This window comes from Bos javanicus, chromosome 14, assembly GCF_032452875.1.
Source record: "Bos javanicus breed banteng chromosome 14, ARS-OSU_banteng_1.0, whole genome shotgun sequence".
In the NCBI taxonomy this organism is placed as follows: domain Eukaryota; kingdom Metazoa; phylum Chordata; class Mammalia; order Artiodactyla; family Bovidae; genus Bos; species Bos javanicus.
Genome location: NC_083881.1, coordinates 76,123,608 through 76,139,489, shown reverse-complemented (window position 1 = coordinate 76,139,489; position 15,882 = coordinate 76,123,608). Strand labels below are relative to the sequence as shown.

Sequence of the window (15,882 nt, the reverse complement as noted above, 5' to 3'; positions counted from 1 at the left end):
GCCGAGTCTCAGTTGGGGCATTTGGGATCTAGTTCCCCTACTAGGGGTCAAACCCAGGCCCCCTGCATTGGAGTGCAGAGTCTTAGCCACTAGGTAAACTCTGGGAGATGGCGAGGGACAGGGAGGCCTGGCATGCTGCAGACCATGGGGTCGTAAAGAGTCGGACGCAACTGGGCGACTAAACGATAACAAGAACAATTATTTATACATAATATATATATACACATATACATATATATATATATAAAAATAAAACAGCACACACACATTTGCTACTTTTAAAGGCATTTTCTTGGTAAGGATGTGTCCCTGACACTTGGTAAGAGGATTATTGGGCTTCCCTGGTGGCTCAGCTGGTAAAGAATCTGCCTACAATGCGGGAGACCTGGGTTCGATCCCTGGATTGGGAAGATCCCCTGAGAAGGGAAAGGCTACCCACTCCAGTATTCTGGCCTGGAGAATTCCATGGACTGTATAGTCCATGGGGTTGCAAAGAGTTGGATATGACTGAGCGGCTTTCACTTTCACTTTCAAGAGGATTATTAGAGCTTTGGTTTTGGGTGAGAACCCTCCTGTCTAAAGGAGCAGAGAATGCAGGCTGTTTGGTAGTAATGCTGAAAAATTATCAAAACTTGCTCCTTGGGCTAGAAAATGACCAGTTTTTTGTAATCTATCATGAATGATTAAGAAGAATGAGTGGCTTCTTTTTCCAAAGAGAAAATGCAGATGGCCTATCAGATCAGATCAGTCGCTCAGCCGTGTCCGACTCTTTGCAACCCCATGAATCGCAGCACGCCAGGCCTCCCTGTCCTTCACCAATTTCCGGACTTCACTCAGACTCACGTCCATCGAGTCAGTGATGCCATCCAGCCATCTCATCCTCTGTCGTCCCCTTCTCCTCCTGCCCCCAATCCCTCCCAGCATCAGAGTCTTTTCCAGTGAGTCAACTCTTCGCATGAGGTGGCCAAAGTACTGGAGTTTTAGCTTTAGCATCATTCCTTCCAAAGAAATCCTAGGGCTGGTCTCCTTCAGAATGGACTGGTTGGATCTCCTTGCAGTCCAAGGGACTCTCAAGAGTCTTCTCCAACACCACAGTTCAAAAGCATCAATTCTTTGGTGCTCAGCCTTCTTCACAGTCCAACTCTCACATCCATACATGACCACAGGAAAAACCATAGCCTTGACTAGCCGGACCTTTGTTGGCAAAGTAATGTCTCTGCTTTTGAGGATGGCCTATAGACACATGAAAAGATGCTCAACATTGCTAACCATCAGGGAAATGTGAATCAAAATCACAAGGAGATATCACCTCATACATCTTAGAATTTCTATCATCAAAAAGAACAAAAATAACAAATGTTGGCAAGGATGTGGAGAAAAGGAAACCTTTGTACACTATTGGTAGTAATGTAAATTGGTATAGCTGCTATGGAAAATAGTACAGAGGCGTCTCAAAAAAACTAAAAATAGAACTATCATATGACCCAGCAATTCCATTCCTGGGTATATATCCAAAAAACTCACTAATCTGAGATGCACCCCAATGTTCATAGCAGTGTTGTTTACAATTGTCAAGATATGGAAGCAACCTAAGTGTCCGTTAATAGATGATTGGTTAAAGAAGACGGACACATCTTTTCCATACAGACACAGTGGAATACCACCCAGCTATGACAAAGAACGAAATCCTGCCATTTGCAGCAGCACGGATACACTCGGAGGGTGTTATACTAAGTGAAATGGATTGAAGACAAATACTGTATGATATCATTTCTATGAGGAATTGAAAAAAATACAACCAACTAGTGAATATAACAAAAAAGAAGCAGACTCACAGACACAGAGGACAAACTAGGGGTTTCCAGTGGAGTGAGGGAGGGAAGGAGGGGCAATGTGGGGACAGGGAATTGAGAAGTACAAGCTATTACGTATAAAATAAGCTATAAGAATATATTGTACAATGTGGGGAATATAGTCAATATTTTACAATAACTATAAATGGAGCACAACCTTTAAAAATTATGACTCACTGTATTGTACATCTGTAACTTACATAATATTGTACAGCAACTATAACAATAAAAATTTTTGTAAAAGGATGAGTAGCTTCTAATTCTTTGGTACAAGGTTCCATTTGCATCTCCTAATACAAGCTTATTAATGAGATTCTCAAATCTTTTATCTTTACTGTCTTTGGTGCTCGATCGGTTAATAGTTGTGTGTTGATGTCTCAGACTTTGATGGTGTGTTTGCCAGTTTCTCTTCCTTCTAGTAATTTTTGCTCTGCAAGTTTCTTTGACTCACTGTAACTATTTTGCATTAGGTGCATTACACATTTAGAACTGGGAAATACTGATGGCGAATCGAAACTATTACCATTATATGGTGACTTAATTTTTCCCTAAAATAATTTTTGTTTCGAAGTCTATTTTGACTGATATAGTTTGATAATCTCTTTCAGCTGGTGAATTTAGTCCATACTAACTTATTCTGCTTACTGATATATTTTATCAGTAAGAATTGATGCTTTTGAACTGTGGTGTTGGAGAAGACTCTTGAGAGAGTCCCTGGACTGCAAGGAGATCCAACCAGTCCATCCTAAAGGAGATCAGTCCTGGGTGTTCTTTGGAAGGAATGATGCTAAAGCTGAAACTCCAGTACTTTGGCCACCTCATGCAAAGAGTTGACTCACTGGAAAAGACTCTGATGCTGGGAGGGATTGGGGGCAGGAGGAGAAGGGGACGACAGAGGATGAGATGGCTGGGTGGCATCACCGACTCGATGGACATGAGTCTGAGTAGACTCTGGGAGTTGGTGATGGACAGGGAGGCCTGGCATGCTGCAATTCATGGAGTTGCAAAGAGTCGGACATGACTGAGCGACTGAACTGAACTGAACTAATATATTTTAAATTGTTTTAGCATCTCACCATTTTTTTTCTTCTAATGATTAAGAATTTATCCTCTCTATTTCTATTCTTTACTGATAATCTTACCACTCAACTCCAGCTTCAGGACACATAATTTTTTTTTAGATTTCAGAGATTCCTTTTACTTTCTAAAGAATTTAGCAATCGTTGGGAACTGTTGTAATATGTTATATAGAAATGTGTCTTATAACAAGTAATTACAATACCTAATACAACAAACATTTCAAGTAGGTTATCTTCTTGTATTTTAGTGAGAGGGCATTTTGAATATCTGGCCTACACTATAGCTGGAATTAGATGTCTAAAATATTAGCACACTTTAGTTTTAGCTTCTTATGGGTCAAAGCTGAGGTTTCTTTCTTCTTATTATAATAATATAAATTTAATTGCTCCTTCCTTTTTTCTTTCCTTTCTCTCTCTTTCATACACTCAGTATATGTTAGGTATTTAAAGAAGGCGAGAAGGAAGAGAAAGACTGAAGAAACTCCCTTCTTGTCTTCTCTAAGACCAGCATATACTAAGCGTGTGCTGTATACTTAATATTCTAAGCACTGAGAGCAAGACATATTCTCTAAAAATGCTGCAGAGAGGCATCCAGGGATGAAGAGAGAAATAGCTCTCCTCTTTCTAGACGGCAGAAAATTTTCTAATTTGAGTAAAACAGTAATCAGACTCATGCATCTGATGATATTGAATTATATACTTCTAGACAATATTTTGGAGAAGGCAATGGCACCCCACTCCAGTACTCTTGCCTGGAAAATCCCATGGACGGAGGAGCCTGGTAGGCTGCAGTCCATGCTAAGGTTCGGACATGACTGAGTGACTTCACTTTCACTTTTCACTTTCATGCATTGGAGAAGGAAATGGCAACTGACCCCAGTGTTCTTGCCTGGAGAATCCCAGGGATGGGGGAGCCTGGTGGGCTGCCTTCTATGGGGTTGCACAGAGTCGGACACGACTAAAGCGACTTAGCAGCAGCAGCAGCAGCGGACAATATTTAATATAGTTGGTATCTTAGTCAGTTTTCTATATAGTTATATTAAGCTGAATACATATGTAGTTTCTAAAGGAAATTACTTACAGATTTGGTTATAAACTTTCTTCTGTTGCTGTGTGTGTGTGTGTAGTTTCCCAGTCAGTGGGCCCTATGACTTTAAATTTTTAAAATTAGTTCTGGCTAAAAGTTCAAAAAATGTTGTTACCATCCCTCATTCAGATCCTGCTCACTCTAGCTGGTGTGTAATTCCGTGAGTTATCTTTCCTCCCTCCTGTAATTGCTTTCCTTCCCAAGGCTGCTGTGAGTTGCCCTTCAAAATCATGCTGGGACCTGCTATTTTCCAGTAAGGACATTGCCTTACAGTATGCTCAAACTCATTTCACTGGAGCAGAAAGTCAGTGGCGGCCACTTTATGCCAGGCCTTTATATCTACCAAAAATTTCACTATTAAATAACTCAGCTGCCATTATTGAGTTGTGATTCTACTGCACCAAAATTTTCAGATAATCTCTTTTAATCTCGAAGTATTTGCACGTCTAATTATCAAGTTTAGTTTATGATCCTTGTTTAAACTTTATCCTAAGTTTAGTTTATGATCTGTAAGCATTTAATTGAGTTAGTGGTTATAGCTGACTCATAACCCATAAAACCCTTCAGTGGTAAACTAATTAGTCATTGCACCTGCCTTCCAAATAATTAACATTGTTCATTACTAACATTGGCGTTGGAATTATTAAAAGTTACTTTACCACTCTGTTATCTATAGCAGAGGCTTCCCAACTTCTCTGATCTTGATCCAGAGTAAGAAATGAATTTTACAGGTCAACTCAGGACACACACACACACACACCCACACATACACAAACACGGACGTGAATGCACACACACACGCACACAGATGCACACACACACGTGCACACACACACACAAGCACACGCACACACACACAGATGCACACATGCACGCGCACACACAACACACCCCTACTAGGAATGACAGCCTGTTTTCTACTCTGTCATCCTCTATTCATTCTACCCTCTCTCACTCAAAAGCATACTGACTTCCTACAGAGTTTTTACTGTCCACTAATGGACCGTGCTTTACAGTTTCAAAAACTGGCTTACGAAAACTCCCACTGGAACAGAAGTTAAGAAGAGTCAGTAAAAGTTTCCTTCAAAAGGAACGCTTACCCTGCACGCAGACGTAGAGAACAGACTTGTGAACACGGGAGGGAAGGAGAGGGCGGGGTGAACTGAGCGCAGGAGTGAGATATACACGTTACTATGCGCGCAATAGACGCTCCTAGCTCCTGGGAGGCGGCTGTGGCACAGAGGCGCTTAGCCTGGTGCTCTGTGATGACCTGGGGGTGGGGTGGGGCTGGACGGGGGAGGTTCAAGAGGGAGGGGTTAGATGTACACTCGTGGCTGATCCACACTGCTGTACAGCAGAGCCGACCCAACATTGTAAAGCAATCATCCTCCAATCAAAAATAAATAAAAAAATAAAAAAAAATAAAACTCACTTGTTTCCCTCACCATCATACACCCATCTGGTACTTCCAATTCCTTCATAGTTTGAAGCCCAGTAATACATACAAGCATTAATGTGCAGCGTAAACAGCAAGTATCCAGTTGTTCGAATTACTCTATCAACGAGAAGAAGTGCAAAGTGAGGCTCGTGTTGTTTCTGGAATACAGCCTATTTTAACATTTTCTTTTTCTTAAAGTCTCTGCTGAATCTCCTTGCTTTAAATTTGTGAACTGTTAGCTCTCATTAGTACAGTATAAAATGATGCTGCCATCACAGGTTTTCAGGCTTCAGTCTCTTGACTGGGACTGACAGAGTGGAAAAAAAAACTCTTCTCTTCTCACAGATGGCATGAGTCAGTTCCCTGAAAGACATGTCTCCAGGGTCACGTCTCCAGTCTGAGTTCCATAAAATACACCATGCTGATTTCACTGGGTATCTCCGAAAAGCTCATGGGACTTCATGCTACAGTTGACTGACTAGAGGTCTCTGGGCAAGTTAAGTTCAGAACAGCGAATGAATGAAAATTCAGATTGGAATGAATTGTCAGGAGAGAGATGCAAAGTCAGCTTGGAAAAACACATTTCTCTGACCTTGTTCTGAGGGAAGCAGGTAATATGCCCTCTTTTTTTTTTTGTCAGGTATTCTTCTAAATCTAAGTTTCATACTTTCATCTCACTTTGAAGTGTTCAGATCTGTTTTAGAACATAACCCAATATTCTACATAGCCCCAAATCTGAGATTATTCCTTACTCTCTTGCAGGGAGGCCATATTCGTCCCCAATTCTGTCTAAAATGTCATAGCACTGCGCTCTCTCCCAGCCCCAAAGTACACTGAGTTATACTTTACCTGTAAATGTACGCCTTGTTCATTATAGACTCGAGGTGATGGTTAAACTCAAAAAATGAAGAGTACTGTGTAGGAAACAAGCAAAGGAATCCAAAAGTGTGTTAGTCTTAAATACATCTCTTACATTTAAATAAAACAATATGAAATAGACTTTATTTGCTACTGAAAATAATTGTATTCATGTCTTAAACAAAAACTGAGATCTGTTTAGTGGTGTTTTCCTCTGGGCAGTGCATTTTAGCAAGGTGCCAAACTTATAGAGCTTCTCGCTTTTTTTTCATTTCTACTCTCTAGTTATGTCTTATTTGTAATGCTTTTAGAAAATCAAGCTTAAAAACATTTCTTTCCTTTTTTCTTTTTAAAGCATATAGTGGAACTTTGTTTCACAATAATTAAAAATCACACCTCCCTTCAAAATATAGGTAAAATAGGAGAAGAATAATAAAATACATTCAAGTCACAAACAGGTGTTAAGTCCTGGTGCTCAACACTGGCATTACATATAAGCAAGCTGCATTAAATGTGTATTTATTTCAACAAAATTTAAAGTCCAGTAACTGTTAGCATTGTTTTCTATCCTTGACGCTGTTCAAAGATACAGTGGGTTTAGATGCGTCTGAACAGTTGCAGTTTGCCTCAAGGTTTTCTTGTGCTTACACCCACTTCCATCTCAGCAGATACTCCCTACATGCATCCCCTACTTTCTCTTTTAATTTATAGGCTGTAAAATGCAAGAGCATGAAATCCAGAGCTGAACACCAATCTCTTCTCTTCCATTTATTAACTGTGTGACCTTGGAAAAGTCACTTAATATTTCTGTATTTCACTTTCCTCATCTGTAAAATGAGGACATCAGAGAACATGACTCCAAAAGAGGCTGCATGCTTACATGACTTCATGCATTTAATCATATAATATGCTTAGACTCATAGGACCTTACAGATTGGAAGGGCTATGAGAGGTTATTAAGTTCAAAGAGTATTTGGTTCAAAATTTCATCCAATGCAGGTATGACTGTAACAGAACATTTGGGAACTAGAAAACAGGTGTAATAGCAATGACTACTAATCTCGGAATATGCACAAACGATTTGTTTTTCTAGAATTCCTGAGTAGGAAACATTCATTCAGCACTCAGATTAAGATAATTTCCATTTGTGGTAACTTGTTTACTGTGCTCTTGATAGAAGCTTGCACAAAGACACATTTTAAAGTTTTGCTTAAGTGTTCACTGTAGAGAAAATTCATATTCTTAATTTGTTTTTTCATATATACTTTGGGGGTAGACAAATGATATTTTCTCTAGAGAACTGCACACTAAAATGACACGCTTCTGTGGAAATGGCTGGACTGTGGGGCTATGATAAGAAGATTAATGCTGACTTTCAGGACTTCCTAGATTTTAAAAACCTACTACAGATAGTGAGCTTTTGGACACCATAGGGATGCAAAGATGGGGTGTGAAGAGCTAGCATTTTATAAGATTTTATTATGATACAAAACTCCCCAATCCATAGGAACCAGAGACTCTCTAAAAGTTGCTCATCTGAGAAGTGGGCTCCTGAAATGTCCATTTGACACTAGAAAATTGATGATGGATGGCCAGCCCACCAAGCTGCCAGGAATGTTAAATTCTACTCAGTCTAGACCCACACCCTGTGGTCAAAACAGAAGTCCCTAGAGTAGTCTTGAGTGTGTGAGACTATAGAGTAACATCCCTCTTGATGTGGAAAAGTCATGAATGTGGAAAGAGAGCCTTTCAGCCTGAAGTTCACTTGCTCATCTGATGATAGTAAAGACTTTGGAGTCAAAAAATGTGTGATAGACTCCAGATACTGCCACTCACCAGCTGCGTGTCTGGACAGATTTTTTTAACCCTGCTTATTCTCATTTTCATCTCCAGAAAGAGCTTGTTTGGAGGAATAAATGAGACAATGAATAAAAGTTCAACAAAGTGTGTAGCACCGAGCATGGATCCAGCAAGCAGCAGTTGCTGCTGCGTCAGGATCCACTCGAGTCTCCAGGTTATGCCATCTTGTCTTCCCAAAGTGTCAAAGAGATAATCGCATAAAACTGAAAGAATCTGTGGTATTCCTTTTAAGAAGGCTGTCTTTGGGAATGCAAGCTACTATTGCTATTATTAAAGATTTCTACAAAATTCCACATGCTGACTCTCCTCATTTTAGGTGCCTGATAAAGCTATGAGTTATAAAATATTTATATCTTAGAATCTTTATCAATAGGTAATTTATTAATACAGTTCAAGAACAGTAAGAAATGAATACCTTCAAAGTCTTTTCTTCTATTCTGCCCCCGTGCCTGCCTGCTAAGTCATTTCAGTATTGTTCAACTCTTTGTGGCCCTGTGGACTGCAGCCCGCCAGGCTCCTCTGTCTGTGAGATTCTCCAGGCAGGAACACTGGAGTGGGCTTCTGTGCCCTCTTCCAGGAGATCTTCCTGACCCAGGGATCGAACCTGAGTCTCTTATGTCTCCTGCACTGGCAGGTGGATTCTTTACCGCTAGGAAAGGAAGCCCCATTCCTGCCCCTATGCATCCTGATTTCCTCTCCAGCCTCAGTTAACCATTTTTATTCGATTTTTTTTTTGTAGTTGTCCACTGTTTACATAATACAGAAACATAGAATATATTCTCTTTCTGTTGCAAGACTTAACATTGTTCTATAAACTGTTTTGTAACTAACATTTTTTCCTTAACTTTGTTGTTTTATCTTGGAGGTTGTTCTCTACCAGTTCACAGAAAACTCCCTCTTTATTTTTACATTACAAAGTCTTCTACTGTATAGAGGTACTGCGATTTAACTAGTTCCCTCTCAATGAACATTTGAGCTCTAACTATATAAATACTTTTGTTATGCAAAAGTGTTTGCATTTTTCTATAATTGTAGAATTTTACATGAGTAAGATAGCTTAGCGGTCATCTCATCTGACACCCTCATTTTAAACCCAGTGTTCCAAGCATTCAGTGACTATGTAATAAAAAGTGACAAGTGGAAAAGAATAGATTTATAAAATATTCATTCATAATTATAGCTGTATTTAGAAACACAAAAGCATTCCTATTTTAAAAATACCTGTTATGAGGTACAGACTCAAAACAACCAAGAGCAAGCAACTTCTATCAGTAGAAATAATGATGTTTTCCCTTCATTCAGTTTTTAAAATTTATAGCATTGATGAGGGCAGAAAAAGGGAGGACAGTTTTTTGGAAACAATTGGGATATTTTAAATTACTTGAAGATTTCCATTATTAGAAGAAGAAAATTAAATATAGTAATCTTACCTTTAGCATCCTATTTGTCCTAAATATTGGATTAAACCCAAAGACGAGGTAGAAAACATCAAAGGGCATTATTGATGCCATATCCAGCTGTTGGAAGAACATACTCATAATTATGATGTGATTACATAAGGTTTTGGACATAAATGGACATATCAGTGTATGTGAAAGTTAACTAGTCACTGCGAATTATTTGCTGTTTAATATAAAATTGTTTTCAGTTAGATATGCATGGTGTCACTGAAAGGTAGATCAACACCATGAAAACAAGAGCACTATTTCATAGCTTCTGGCCAATGAATTTCATTGTCAGCTTCATGCATCTGATCTTGCTAAGCTTAGGCGTTGCATTTGTCTGGAATTTTGTTGAGCTGTCATATGTATTTCAGAGATGGCATGGTTGCTACTGTTAGAATATATTTTAATAGTATTTTGAACTTGGGGTTTTTGGACTGAAGCTCAAGCTCATTATTGATTTTATTTGAAACAACTGGACATTCATCGTAGTGTTAGATTTTTATATTTCAACCAGTTCTCCAGTGGTCAGGCTGATTGTATTGTTGGTGGTACATCCAGATGCTTCAGTTCTTTCTACTGCTCTCTACTTTGGATCATATTGTTAACAACAAACAGCAGGGAGCATATCTGTCACAGACTGTACAGGCTAACAGAGATGAGAGGAAAGAAATCAGTTCCATTTACAATTAATTATCAGTTCTGATGGGAGAAGGTATTGAAAGTACCATTATAGCTAAAAACATATTTTAAATATGTGATGTATTTAAATTATTCTGGCTTTATATTACCTTGGTAATTGTGAAATGACAGCATCATATTTGCATACTTTCTTGATTTCAATGATAACAATAAAAATTTTTATGTAAGATAATGATTCATTTTCATTCATCTTTATGTTATCTTGAAAAATAGGGTACATTAAGGAAACATTTAATTTATTTAAGATAATTAAGAGCAGTTAAGAATTTTCTGTAAGGCCATACATATGAAATGAAAAGTTAAAGTAATTAATTGTGTACTAGAATTTCAAAGCCTAGTGATATTGGAAAGAAATGGGACTGTCAGTTTGAATCAACCAGATTGGTTACCATAAACAAATGATTTACTAGAAGTATTGGCTTAAAAATGCATAATGTCATCAAACCTTATTGATTTTATCCTACAGATACTGGGCCTCCTGACAAGTTGAGAGGTGTACACAGAGTTACTATAATAATGTCTTATAAATGAGGAAGCAGGAGCATGGAATCGCTGATTTGTCTAGTGCTATTTCAACATCCAATTGCTTGAAGGCCCATTTGACTTTTCCATGCAGACAGTCAATAAGTTGTGCTTGATATTAACATATTGTCATGGATTTGTGTAGATAGAGATGATTTATTTATCCCTGAATTGTAGAAAATTGAATTAATGACCAACACTGTACTCTGTACAAGGAACTTTGCAAAGCACATCGGAGTTAAGATACTGTTTCTGTCCACAAGAAATTAACAGTCAATGATAGCATAACCAAGCACAAAATAGGTATAACACAATGCTATAAGACATGTATTATATGTCCACCTGCAGTGCAGGAGACCCCGGTTTGATTCCTCGGTCAGGGAGATCAGCTGCAGAAGGGATAGGCTACCCACTCCAGTATTCTTGGGCTTCCCTGGTAGCTCAGCTGGTAAAGAATCTGGCTGCAATGTCGGAGACCTGGGTTGATCCCTGGGTTGGGAAGATCCCCTGGAGAAGGGAAAGGCTACCCACTCCAGTATTCTGGCCTGGAGAATTCCATGGACTGTATAGTCCATGGGGTCACAAAGAGTGGGACACGACTGATTGGCTTTCACTTCACACATGACCTGTGGGATGTGCTAAGGAAATTCAAAAGAAGTGACCTCAATTAAACGTGAAAGTTTACACTTAGAAACCCAAATTAAATATGTGAGTTTATTTGCATTTGTTCAAATTCAAGAAAGTGATTAAGAGTTTGAAATAAGCTTTGTAGCACTTACAAAGAATGTTAGTTCTCTTTGTAGAGTTCATCAAAGCAGTTTAGATCTTTTATGACTATGTCTAAGTCTGTGGGAAATTTTTACAAAGAAAATTAGTTGGAGATGAAAACAGATCGAAAGAAATTACAATCACCAAAAATTGCCAACAGGGACAATCTGGCACCTAAACTTAGATCTGTGTATTTTACAAAGTTTGAGGCCACTGTAGTGTCCTTGAAATGGGAAGTTGGAGTTCAGTCATACAGATTGGGTAAGCTTGGATCACCCTCAACTCTCTGCCTAATTCTCAGAGTTAGATAAACAATAAAAGATAATAAACTACCTTGTAAATAATTATTCGAAGAAGCAGAGGAATCGGAAGTCATATTGCCAGCATTTGTTGGATCATGGAGAAAGCAAGGGAGTTTCAGAAAAACATCTATTTCTGCCTCATTGACTATGTTAAAACCTTTGGCTGTGTGGATCACAGCAAACTAGAAAATTCTTAAAGTGATAGGAGTATCAGACCACCTTACAGTCTGCTGAAAAACGTGTATATGGGTCAAGAAACAATGGTTAGAACTGGGCATGGAACAAATGACTAGTTCAAATTGGGAAAGGAGTACAACAAGGCTGTATATTGTCACCCTGCTTATTTAACTTACATGCAGTGTTTTTGTTTGGTTGCTAAGTCGTGACTGACTCTTTTGTGACCCCATGGACTGTAGCCTGCTCCTCTGCCCATGGGATTTCCCAGGCAAGAATACTTGAGTGGGTTGCCATTTTCTTCTCCAGGGGATCTTCCTGTCCCAGGGATTAAACCTGCGTCTCCTGCATTACAGGCAGATTCTTTACCACTGAACCACCAGGGAAGCCCATCATGTGAAATTCCAGGGTGGATGAATCACAAGTTAGAATCAAGATTGCAGGGAGAAATATCAACGACTTCAGATATGCAGATGATGCTACTCTAATGGCAGAAAGTGAAGAGGAACAAAAGAGCCTCTTGATGAGGATGAAAGAGAGTGAAAAAGCTGGCTTGAAACTCAACACTGAAAAAATGAAAATCATGGTGTCCAACTCCATCACTTCATGGTGAGTAGAAAGGGAAAGAATGGAAGAGTGACAGGTTTTATTTCCTTGGGCTCCAAAATCACTGCAGTGACTGAAGCCATGACACTCAAAGACGCTTGCTTCTTGGAAGGAAAGCTAAGACGAACCTAGACAGTGTGTCAAAAAGCAGAGACATTACTTTGCCAAAGAAAGTCCATATAGTCAGAGCTATGATTTTTCTAGTAGTCACGTACTGATGTGAAAGTTGGACCATGAAGGCTGAGTGCCAAAGAGCTGATACTTTTTACCTGTGGTGTTGGAGAAGACTCCTGAGAGTCCCTTAGACTTCAAGGAGATCAAACAGTCCATTCTAAAGGAAAACCAGCACTGAATATTCATTGGAAGGATTGTTGCTTAATCTGAAGCTTCAGCATTTTGGCCACATGATGCGAAGAGCCAGCTCATTGGAAAAGCCCCTGATTCTGGGAAAGATTGCAGGCAGGTGGAGAAGGGGAAGGCAGAGGATGAGATGGTTGGATGGCATCACTCACTCAATGGACATGAATTTGAGCAAATTCCTGGAGACAGTGAATAAGCATGGTGTGCTGCAGTCCATGTGGTTGCAGAGTCAGACATAACAGTGACTGAACAGCAACAACAACAGATAATTATTGGTGAAAAACTACATATGGGTGAAAAAATAATATTATACAATTATTTGAAAAAAAGAAGGTGCCATGTTATCTATATAATTGCTTCTTTTTTATTTGCTGTATGCCATTTGAACAATTTCTAGAGATTTTATCTTATTTAAAAGTTTTTTATTTTGTATTGGAGTATAGGTGATTAACAGTGTGGTGTGAATTTCAGGTGTACAGCAAAATGATTCAATTATACATATTCATGTATGCTGTTGTTTAGTCACTGGGTCATGTCTGACTCTTTTGTGATCCCATGGATTGTAACCTGCCATTTTGCTCTGTCCATGAGATTTTCCAGGTGAGAATCCTGGAGTGGGTTGCCATTTCCTTCTCCATGGGATTTTCTGACTCAGTGATCAAACCCGTGTCTCCTGCATTGGCTGGCAGATTCTTTACTGCTGAGTCACCAGGGAGACCCTGGTGTTGGATGTATACATGTATATTGTATACTGAAAAGCAAAGACGTTACTCTGCTGACAAAGGTCATATGGTCAAAGCTATGGTCTGCCCAGTGGTCACGTACGGTTGTGAGAACTGGACTGTGGAGAAGGTTGAGTGCCAAAGAATTGATGCCTTTGAACTGTGGTGCTGGAGAAGACTCTTGAGAGTCCCTTGGACTGCAAGGAGATCCAACCACTCAATCTTAAGGGAAATTAACCCTGAATATTCATTGGAAGGACTGATGCTGAAACTGAAGCTTCAGTTTTTTGGCCACTTGATGCAAGCAGCTGACTCATTGGAAAAGTCCTGATGCTGGGAAAGATTGAGGGCAGAAGGAGAAGAGGGCATCAGAAGATGAGAGGCTGGATGGCATGACTGATGCAATGGACATGAACTTGGGCAAACTTCGAGAGACGCAGCCTGGCATGCTGCAATCCATGGGGTCACAAAGAGTAGGACATGACTGTGCGACTGAACAACAGCAGCAGTGTATATGTTTGTATATGTACACGTGTTAGTTGTGTAGTTGTGTCTGACTCTTTGGGACCCCATGGACCGTAGCCTCTGTCGATGGAATTCTTCAGGCAAGAATACTGGAGTGGTTGCCATTTCCTTCCTTCCTTCAGAGGATCTTCCTGCATTGCAGGCAGATTCTTTACTGTCTGAGCCACCAGAGAAGCCCATGTATATGTACATTCTTTTTCAAATTATTTTTCCCATTTAAGTTATTGCAGAATATTGAGCAGAGTTCCCTGAGTTATTTCATACTGTATTTTATGTTATATGAACAAGAATGAAATAGGAGTAGAAACAATTTTGTTGACTTTTACATCATCTTGCTACATGAATTGGAGGCTAAAATTCTGTATGGACAGGACAAAAATACACTCCACATTCCTTTACTGACATTTAATAGGATTTAAATACGGCCACTCTGCTTTGTTTTGCTTAATAAAGACCCGTATTTTGAATTACACACTTGCACACACACGGAAGTATATTGTATAATTATTGAGAAGAAGAAACTCAGCCTAATACAACTTCATCTGTATAAACTTTGTTAAACAGGCTGCAGTTTTGAAAGGAGGCAGTTTTTTTTGGTAGAAATTTGTGGATGGACTTAAACTCAAAATGATATTGGATTTTGGAATTGTAAGTCACCTACCTGAAATTTTGTAGAATTCCTGTAGTGTCTCTTTAGTTCATTTGAATCCACCTGAAATACATTATAATTCATATTAATTTTATGCAATTTCATTAAATATATTCTCACTTAAAAATATTTATAACTCTTTCTATTAGGCCCTTCCAATTTCAGCCTATAAATATGCTTCCTCTTTACATACCTTAAATCAATAAACCTTCCTTGGCTTTGTTTTCTTTTTGTATTTTTTCTAATTATTTGTCACACTCAAGCTTCTTAGAGAGTTGCCTACCTTGTTTTGTTCTATGCCCTTCCCTCATATTTATTCCTCAATAAACGGTAATTTGATGGTGATTTGACTTTTGCTTACTTCTTCAATTTCACCAAGGCTACAGTTTTGAAAGCCACCAATGATCTCCTAATGAGCACACCCAGGGGGTCTTTTATAACACTATCATTCTTTTATGGTGGGGCTTCCCTGATAGCTTGGACGCGGAGTAACTCCTCTCGTCGCTGCCCCTGACCTCCACCACCCTTATGGCAGAAACTGAAGAGGAACTCAAAAGCCTCTTGATGAAAGTGAAAGTGGAGAGTGAAAAAGTTGGCTTAAAGCTCAACATTCAGAAAATGAAGATCATGGCATCTGGTCCCATCACTTCATGGGAAATAGATGGGGAAACAGTGGAAACAGTGTCAGACTTTATTTTTCTGGGCTCCAAAATCACTACAGATGGTGACTGCAGCCATGAAATTAAAAGACGCTTACTCCTTGGAAGGAAAGTTATGACCAACCTAGATAGCATATTCAAAAGCAGAGACATTACTTTGCCAACAAAGGTTCGTCTAGTCAAGGCTATGGTTTTTCCTGTGGTCATGTATGGATGTGAGAGTTGGACTGTGAAAAAGGCTGAGCACCGAAGAATTGATGCTTTTGAAGTGTGGTG

At 39.2% G+C, this 15,882-nt stretch overlaps 1 protein-coding gene across 1 annotated transcript in view; it reads right to left on the bottom strand.

Annotated features, from left to right (window-relative positions):
* The window catches only part of CNGB3 (cyclic nucleotide gated channel subunit beta 3), a 190,138-nt gene that overhangs the window by 69,232 nt on the left and 105,024 nt on the right, over nucleotides 1-15,882 (bottom strand). The window contains exons 7-10 of the mRNA XM_061439435.1: nucleotides 14,960-15,010; nucleotides 9,606-9,692; nucleotides 6,307-6,371; nucleotides 5,452-5,574 (exon numbers count right to left, since the gene is read on the bottom strand). Coding sequence (XP_061295419.1) covers nucleotides 5,452-5,574; nucleotides 6,307-6,371; nucleotides 9,606-9,692; nucleotides 14,960-15,010 — 326 coding nt within the window. The remainder of the gene's footprint in view (nucleotides 1-5,451; nucleotides 5,575-6,306; nucleotides 6,372-9,605; nucleotides 9,693-14,959; nucleotides 15,011-15,882) is intronic.